Source organism: Oryza brachyantha, chromosome 3 (genome assembly GCF_000231095.2).
Source record: "Oryza brachyantha chromosome 3, ObraRS2, whole genome shotgun sequence".
Taxonomy (NCBI): Eukaryota; Viridiplantae; Streptophyta; class Magnoliopsida; order Poales; family Poaceae; genus Oryza; species Oryza brachyantha.
This window is the reverse complement of record NC_023165.2, coordinates 19,909,863-19,919,648: the sequence shown is the minus strand read 5'-3', so window position 1 is coordinate 19,919,648 and position 9,786 is coordinate 19,909,863. Positions and strand designations below refer to the sequence as shown.

Sequence of the window (9,786 nt, the reverse complement as noted above, 5' to 3'; positions counted from 1 at the left end):
CCGTTTTATAATGTAAGACATTTGATTTTTTGTTTACAATATTTAACCATTTGTATTATTTAAAAAATTATGGAAATATCATTTATTTTGCTTGTGATACTTTATTATCAAAAGAACTTTAAGCATAACTTGCTATTTTTTATATTTGTACATAATTCTTAAATAAGATGAATGATCAAAGTTAAAAAAAAAGTCAAACATCTTGCTCCCTCCGTTCCTAAATAAATTAATCTTTCACTTTTTACTTATAGTGTTTAACTCTTCGTCTTATTAAAAAAATGTGATCAGCATTTTGTTTTTATTACATGATAAATCATGAATAATACTTTATATGTGACTATTTTTTTTTTCAATTTCTTGAAAATTTTTCAAATAAGACGGACGGTCAAACGCGGACGCGGGGCATGAAAACCGAAAGTTTGGTTTATTAAGGGACGGAGGAAGTACATTATAAAACGGAGATAGTAGAACTTAAAAGAAACCAAAAATTCAAAAATTATATATGACTAGGACTGAAAAGGGTAAAAAACAATACCACTATAACAGAAACTATCATCGATCAGACAGCAATTTCCTTCACTATTTTCATCCCCTGCGAGCATGTAGCGCATATTGCACAGTATAGAGTATAGACAAAATATATATTTTTTATTTTTTTAAAACTTTTTAATAAATAATTTATCACTAAACCTTCGGAGAAAACATTTTTATCGTATGAATCTTTTAGCCACACCAACGGCTTGCCACACTATTATCGGCCAATGACATTGACATGGCAAGAGTGCCACGTCGATCAAACTCCATGGCAACGTTCAACACTGGGGTGACCAAAAGATTCAGTTTTAAAAAAATTTTGCCCGGTAATTTAGTAATAAAATTACTTACTTTATTTAATAAAAAAATTTCGACAAAATACCCAGTTTTGCGCTGCGTACGCCTCTCCAAACTACTCACCTTTCAAGTGGATGGCCACAGTCGAGATCTATGTCTGATTTGCTACTGACAAAAATATACTCCTTATATATTAGCATTCGATCATTCGCCCATCAACAATGCAGTGAAAATCCTTCTCTAAAATACATGCTTATGTGATTTCACAGTATTACATAATTTCAGAGAATGTTACAAAATTCGGCAAGTACGTACATGGATGACAAGGATGTTACCAAAGGTTTATTCCAGTGAAACACATTTTGCTTTGGTGAAGGCCTATCAGCTACTGCGGGTGCAACACGAAGAAATGGGAAGAGTTTTGCAGGGGAGGTCTGAATTCTCAAAGCAAGATTTCTGGTCCCATCCGTCGTTCCTCGGCTAACTCCTTAAGTCTCTGGATCACCTTCTCAGCGACTTGTATGTAGGCCTGTGCTGACGCAGAGTCTGGTGATGATATCACAATTGGTTTACCTTCATCTGAACCTGTTCTGATGTCGATTTCAAGAGGTATCTATCACACAAGTAAAAATGAAAAAGAAAATAGAAGTCAGATGGGAGTTAGAAATAACTTCTATGGTGGATAAGCAGGACCAAAACTATAGAATGTTACCATAAGAAACCTAGAAAACTCAGTAGCAACTAGCGAGTCTGTTCTTGCATGACATTGAGTTGGAAGGAAAAATCAAGAAAGAAAAACGCTTTACCCTACCCTAAGATATTAATAAGGGTGGTCACATCAGGCAGCCAGTCCTATTATTTTACATGCTTCAACAATACAAGCGTAAATTTTGCTAAGTTTTATTGTCATAACTATAAGTGCTTACAGCATCTGTTTTGCATTTCAAAATTAAGAATAATAAGTATTAAAAACAAATGTCAGTGGACACAATCATATAGTGAACTATTTAGCAACCATAAAGTTGCAGAATACGATGTTGATTAATAATCAATCTAGATATATTCATCACTTTCAGTCAATTTCAATCAGCAGCACTGTGCAAACATAGAACTCACAATACATATTTTACAATGGCCAAGTTCCTTAACAGCATAAAACAAGTACGTCTACAACAAGAGCATGAGAAAACGATGCCTTTAGCGTTCATAAAAAAGATTGTTTCCTTGGATATGAAAACAACAGTAAGGTTCTATAAAAACTGTACGTTTTTTCTCACAGAAAAATACATTAGGTGCAGATTGTCATAAATTCACAATCGAATAGTTGAAGAGGTCCACAACTTCATGCCAATTCTAAGAAGTTATGTTGGATTTCTCTTACCTCACCGACCAATTTCATATCCATTTCTTCTGCAGTTCTCTGAGCCCCACCTTCCCCAAAAATGTAAGACTTCTCACCACATCTTGGGCACCTAAAGCAGCTCATATTCTCCACTAAACCCAGAATCTGCCAAAATGCTTCAGTGAGTCATGCTGGGAAGATTACGGACAAAATTATGGAATGGTACATCCATACAGGCATCAAATGGAGGCTTGTTACTTTTCAGTCATAAAGGAATGATGCCTTATGTCATTGGATCGACAAGAACCGAAATGCATCTAGTATAATAGCAATAGCATGCAATGGAATTAGGCAAAAATATTTTTTCCTCTTTTTTGTGTGTGCGTGTGTGGGTGGGTGGGGAGGGGGGGTTGGGGTGGGGGAAAGCAAATTGCTCAACATAAATAAAGTTATATTTATAGCTTAATTAGTTCCTGCAATATGATAGGATCAATAAATGATCCGATAAAGAGATACAAAAATCACAATACGTAAGTCAAACAGATCTTACAGGGACTTGAACTTTACGGAACATATTTGCTCCTCTTCTAGCATCAATTAGAGCGATATCTTGAGGAGTTGAAACAATTAGAGCACCTGCAGAAACATGTAAAAGAAATACTAAAAAAGCTATAGAAAACCATCATTTCAAACTTAACAGGCGGACATATAAATACTAGTTACCAGATAATCGAAGCCTTTGGGAAATTGATAGCTGAGCATCGCCAGTGCCTGGGGGCATATCAACAACAAGAATATCAAGATTACCCCAGGCTACCCCCTTTGTCATCTTCTCAAGAGCACTCATTACCTGATACCAACAAACATTGTAGTATAAGGAACATAAATTTTTCCTAACAATAGACCACAATAGAAGCATGAAACAATATTTTTTTCTAGATAAACATATTATCAATGGCATGTCTGAGATAAAAGGCCTAATGATGAAACGTGCATATTCCTTAAAAATTGTACAAAGTTCTACAAAATTCTCAAGAAATCACAGCCATAGGTGCGGTTGTGTGACTTGTGCCTTTGCATTCAAACGAAATTTCACAAACAATTGCAAAACTAAAGGAATAAAAAAGAGTGCTAATGATGTCAACAGTGCACTTTTGTTGCTATGCACATCCAGTTTGTCTTTTTTGTACTCCCTCTGTTACAGCTCTGGCTACAACTCTGGACAGAGGGAGTATCTCACAAGAAGGATTGAACCTGTTTCTAAAATTTTGCATAGGCAAAAGCAAAAAATCCATCAATAGCTGAGTTTTTATTTTTTTTAGAATTCAGTTTAAATTTCAAGAAAATTGGACCATTTTCAACACTTAAACCATGTTCACCAGATATGCCCCTGAGATAATAATACCAATTCATGGTGTGGTATTGCACCAGACAGTGTTCTTAAGGCGACAAAGCGGCCCACCCCCGCCCAATTGCCTAGACAACGCCTAGGCGTTTAAGGCGAGTGTAAGGTGACACCTTACACACATGAGCACAAGAGGCATACTAGAGATGATAATTATATTTTCAATTGGAATATGAAAATAAGACAAAACGTCAACAAGACCACTAGGCGACGGCAATGCTTTACTTCCCGACAGCGCTCAGACGCCTAGGCGACGCTTTAAGAACTGTGACAATGGAATTAGCCAACATGAAACATTTAAAGTTTTCAGAGGCAAAATTAAATAATTTTAAGTAGTCATTTCAATACATAGAAGTATCGATAGAGAGAACTTAAATGTGCAATGAAATGGTAAAGAAAACGTCGACATCTAGTAGCCCTTTCTAATCCTACCAACACTGTTGTCCTGAAGATACAAAAATTACAGAAAGCAACCCATATTCCAGTAACAACCATATGGATGAACTTGTTGCTAAGCAAAAAAAAAAAAAACAAGGTGCTTTATGTGTGCACATCATAATGCTAGTAGGTGGGGGCTGAGAAACCATAAATTCCAGTTTAAGTTATGGAAGAAAATTAAATCATGTGTATGACTTGCAGTAGTGTACATCCATATTGATTTTCATTCTTCCAATGGTACATATTTGCAGATGTTTTTTACATTAACTAAGAATGGGCAATGAAAAGAGAAAAGGTTCCCATTCTTTCAAAAAAAAAACAAAAGAACCTCCCATAAAAAAGATTAAAAAAAACTTTAGACGAAAAATACACGTCCCATTAAGGTATAAACACTAAAAATGGGAATTTAATAGAAGCACATAAAAAACAAACCATAGGACCTCTCCAAACAATTGGTGCATCTTTGTCAACAAGAAACCCAATGGACATGCATTGTACTCCATGGTTCTTAGCTGGAATCATCTTCATATCTGGACAAAAAAGGGAAATGATTACACTCAGTCAATGGAGAAATAGCAAACACTAGCAAAATATCTGGTAGATATATTTGCAATGAGATCAAGAATTCAAGGTCTAAACAATGCCATATAAAGCCCATTAGGGGGCATGATGGAGGAAAGGTACAGCAACCACGCCTTTCTATGGGCCTGTGGTTACTGCTCATACAGTGAGCATGGGTGGGTTATCTGTTTTAGAGATGGGATCAGCAAAGGTATAACCGTAGAAAGACGTTTCTAAGAGTCAATTCATCCCTTATATACAAGGATCAGGTTGTCTTCTTCAGCAACCAAGGAATAAATAAGTCTTTTGTCTCACCATCTTCTCCCCTTTTTTGCATGGTTGAATCCATCACATTTTTTTGTACCATTTAGGTCTGGGAATGCCCAACTAGGCCTAAGGGCCCTTCCTTACCATGTTCATTACACAACTCAATGTGTGTGTTCTGATGCATATGCAGTGAGAGACTGGATAAACCTTTCTTCATTAAGTAAGTCAAGATTGAATAAGTATGACACAATGTTGATTGAGTAATTGAATAAGTATGACACAAACTTGATTGAGTACTGTAATAGACATGGACCTGGGGGAAAGCACAGCCAGGAGGGCAGCATGCAACAGGATCTCACAATTTTGAGTTGTTTGGAAGATAATCTCATAATTAGGAAGCTTCATGCATATGTGATAATCAGGTAGGTTATCATGACGTGTTTCTCATCTGGTCATCTCAATGTTATCTGATCGTCCGATTAATCATGATTAATCGGGCTGATCGGTCCCCTGACCTTGATCAGAGCATTCTAAACGATTAGGCCGATCAGGTTTCTGATCGTACGATTAATCGGCGATCAGGAGCGATCAATCGGCCGATCAGATGCTCCAAACGGTCAGGCCGATCAGGAAGTTTTGGGCCAGCCTAGAAAATCTTTTGTCACTTAGAATTTTAGTTGGGCCGGCCCATTATTTGTAGGGTTTCTTTCCCTCAAAGGTAAGTACATCTAACCCTCAAATAATATCTCTATCGTTGCATATTATGGTGCATACTAAATAGTATATAGAATTGTTATGTTCCGGTAAATATACCGCACTACTGTACCGATCAGCCTGGATTAATCGGGCTGATCGACGATTAATCGTCCTGATCGACCTGATCGGTGCCATGTCGATCAGGTCCGATCGGCCGATCAGACAACATTGGGTCATCTGGATATCTCTGGGAATATTTGTTAATTGATAAGTTTGTTAGAGGTGAAGGCATCCTCCATCTATATAATAATGGATCTTTATTGTTTATGTTCCAGCAATGGAATAAGAAAGGAGTCTCTCTATGTTTCAGGTTCCAATGTGCGCTCCTCCCTTAGTCAGGTATATTATGCTAGCCATTTCCCCAGCATTTTCCCCCTTTCATTTAGAGTGAGTCAATATACATATGTACAACTGTGATAAAAACAAATTCTTTTGTCACCATCAGAGATTCCTTGAGTTCAATTTAAGCTCAAATCTGGTCAAAACGTGAGTTTTCCCAGACCTAAATAAGTTGCAATTAGTTCCAACAGAATTAAAACTACTGAAATAGCAAGTTGTGGCTGTTGATATTTTTAATCCAGCCACTTAACTCAACGATACTAGAAGTGTAGTTCAGTTGCAAACTAAAACGCCATTAGTTAAAGAAATGCATTGACAAACCTTGGTTTTATTTGCCTGATGAATTGAGTTTGCAAACTAACTATTTTTAAAAAATACTTATTAATATTTGAATATGTATAAATTACCTTAATTTACTTCTTCAGTGAGAACTACCAACAATGATATTATATAGCAATAAACAGTCACAGCTTTTTCAATGACAGACTTATCTTCAGTGCTTTCTGAAGAATTTTGACTTGTGGTTTATGATAACATAGTATTAACTATTAAGTCAATATGTATTAAATTTTTCTGGTTTATTTTGAGTCATATAGATCCACATTACACATGACAGTTGCACAAATAACACATGTTCAGTAGTTAACAAATACCCAAAAGTATGAAAGAAAGAAAACACAAAAATAAGGGTAAGAAAGCTAGCTAAGAATTGGAGCATACTAGCATCCAATATTAAGAAGAAGAAAAATTAAATGTACGTCCTTGCATGTTTTGAGAGTGATGCAGCAAGATACCTTCACTTACTTCAGGCTTCGCATGGAGATTCATCATTGTGGGAATGGATGGTCCATATATGTCAGCATCTAACAGACCAACCTTAAGCTGAAACTTCTTGGCAAGCGCTACAGCAATGTTAACTGCAAGAAACCAAACGATAAGGATAAGGGGAAATTTTTTGAACTAACAGATCACAAAACAATCTTCTTTTTCTTCATTTGAATTTGGTTGAGTACAGTTTCGGACTTCGGTACATGCCTACTGAGCATGTACTACAAAATTCTTCTTGATTGCCGTTACATTGGTTGTAAAAGGCAGAAATTATGCATTTCAATCATTGGCATCTACCTGGGCAAGCCTTGTTCCATCTCTACTTCACACAGAGTTAAATGTGGAAATGAACGGTGAAACAATAAAGAACCTGCAGTGGTGGACTTGCCGACGCCGCCTTTCCCGGAGGCGACGGCGATGATGTCGCTTACACCGGCAATCGAGGGGCCGCCTTTCGCGGCGGTGCTGTAGCATCTCCTCCTACCGAGCAAACCCTACATCGAGAGAGACAAAAGAAGCACTAATGAAATGCAAATTGGAGCGAAAGACGAAACTTTTTCTGGTTCTTGGAACCAAGCAACCCAATGGGCAAGAAAAGGAGGCAGATTCGAAGAGGTAAACGGAGAAAAATTGAAATCTTTGGAAAGAAAAACATTTATTTTTCTGCTCTCACCGTGCGAGAGGCGATCCGGAGCATCGAGAAGAAACAGCTTCCCGTTTGTTACTGGGAGGGGCACGAGCCGTGGGGCGGCGGCGGCGCGGAAGGAGAAGACCAGATGCACCTTTGAGGTTAGGAAACGCCAGAGAGTGATAGCAGCAGGTGGCTGTTGGTCGCTCTCGGAAGAGGCGGCCGGCGGCCGGCGACGGAGGAGAAAGACGGCGGCGGCGTGCACTTGAGTTGGGGACACGCGCAGCGCACCATGTGAGGAAAGAGTATTTGGGCTCACATCATGTGTGGGCTTTGGGCTGGGGATTTTAACGAACTTTTTATTTCCAGAACTATATTTTCATTTAAAAAGATTGCAAAATTGCCGCTATGGTTAGGCTGCAAAATTGCCGCTTCCTGTTAATGGCCGTCGCTCGCGGCCCATTTACCGTTTGCCACGTCGACAACCACGACCAACAAGGTGTTTTAAACACTGCGCTCGTTGGTTGGGCGCGAGGACGTTAGTTTTGTAATTTTTTAAAATGAAAATATAGTCCTATAAATATTTTTTAAAAACTAAAGATAAAAAATATTTGCTATTCATTATGAATGTAGTTTAATTACTCTCGCAACACTTTAAGCAAAAGCAATAAATTTATTACCACTCACTAATAAGAGTGGTAAAAGAGTGGTAAAAAGTTAACTTTGCCGGTTTGGGTTGAGTGGTTGACTGAAAGATTGGCCCAATTAGGACGCATTCTTTTTATCCAGATTAATTCTTGGTTTTTACGTACGTGCTTTCCGAACCGCTATACAGTGTTGTTGTTAAAAAAGTTTCTCACCCTCATTCTTTTCGTTTCTGTTTATACTTATAAGTCAAATTTTAAATTTCCAAACTTAAATTTTGATTTGATTTTGGAGGTTTTTATAGCAGTTTATTTTTAGTCTTTGTTTTTATACAGTTAAGAACACGTATATAAAGATTTTGCTTTTCTTTCCAAATTATATTTTTACAAATATGTTATTGTCTTTATCCTAAAAAGGCAAAATGATAACCCCCTCTATATATAAATCTAAAGTATAATTTTAGCTTTATAATAGTTAATTCTATTATTTATATCATAAAATAGCTATAAAAATCAGATAATTTCTTATCTACATCTAACAAAGGATAGATCTAGCTAATTTTTATCAGCATTTTGTTTAGGATAGATCATACTCTAGGCCCCTTTTTTATCAAGTTTTATTTTTTGGATCACCCTTAAACATATACTCCTCCGATCTTTAATATTTGACGTTAGGACAAACAATCTTAGGCAAAAGTTAGTTCAGTTCATCGTCCAAAACGTCGTGTATCAGTAACCGGAGGGAGTATTTTTTTACTTTGGATTACGTAGACTTGTCATTGTTACGGTGAACCACCCTAAAAGATTTGTTTAGCCATATCTAACCTTTATATCGATAAATATATAGCCTAGACATATATGGGAGTTTGTTGGTGTACCGAAGTAATTAAATTGTTAGACTGTCTGAAGCTTGATTTGAGACTAACGCTCAAAACTTGCAAGTTGCAACACACTGTACATATCACACGTCGCTCCTCGCTAGGTCCAAGCTAGGAAAATAATATAACAATCTAGCTAATAGCTTTTGCTAATGCTGATACACTATTAATCATGCATTACCAGAGCCACGCAAAATAAACAAAGCCAAATACTTGGCCAGCAAAAGTCCAATCCGAACTGAGCGGTCTAGTTGCATTAATTATTTGGAACCGTCCATCATAGAAATTTGTTATCCCTTCTCTAGTTTCTTGCACAGATTAATTGCTAAGTATAATACCATCAGTACTTAATTATCTGTAGTTTTCAACACGATCAAATTTTCCTTGCTTCACAGTAAAAGTGAATGCGCCAATCTGAACTGAAATATTGGACCAAGAATTGCGTGAATCTTCCGCACTGGCAGCAGAAATTTTTGGAGCCATGGCCATGTAAAGAAGGCACTCTATTTTCAAAAGAAAAGATTTCAGGACATTGCACCTAGAAATCAACATACTTTTTACTGATACACAATTTGGACTTGCAACCACGTAGGGACCGCAAAAATATAAAACTCCCTTTGTTACGAGATATAGCTGCACTTGGAACTCGGCGAAGTTTTTGAGATGCTACTTTAACCAATAGCATTTCTGAAAATTAGTTATTTCAAATAATTAACGAGTTGTGTACTACAATAGTTTGTTTAATAATAAATCTAATAGTAATGTCATTCTTATTAGAAAGAAAGAGTTAGGGTTTTTACCGAAATTTATTTTCTCGCATTGGCTTTTAAATCGCTAAAAATACGTATATAATTTTTTTATTCACAAAT

General features: G+C 36.8%; 1 protein-coding gene across 1 annotated transcript; it reads right to left on the bottom strand.

Annotated features, from left to right (window-relative positions):
- Positions 1-1,002: 1,002 nt before the first annotated feature.
- Positions 1,003-7,701, bottom strand: LOC102710386 (iron-sulfur protein NUBPL). The gene is made up of 8 exons (XM_006650256.3): positions 7,441-7,701; positions 7,138-7,261; positions 6,734-6,856; positions 4,449-4,546; positions 2,897-3,023; positions 2,724-2,809; positions 2,213-2,338; positions 1,003-1,444 (listed from the first exon to the last, which is right to left on the bottom strand). Exons 1-8 carry the CDS (start codon positions 7,462-7,464, stop codon positions 1,274-1,276), a joined length of 879 nt encoding a protein of 292 aa, XP_006650319.1. The 5' UTR covers positions 7,465-7,701; the 3' UTR covers positions 1,003-1,273.
- Positions 7,702-9,786: the final 2,085 nt, after the last annotated feature.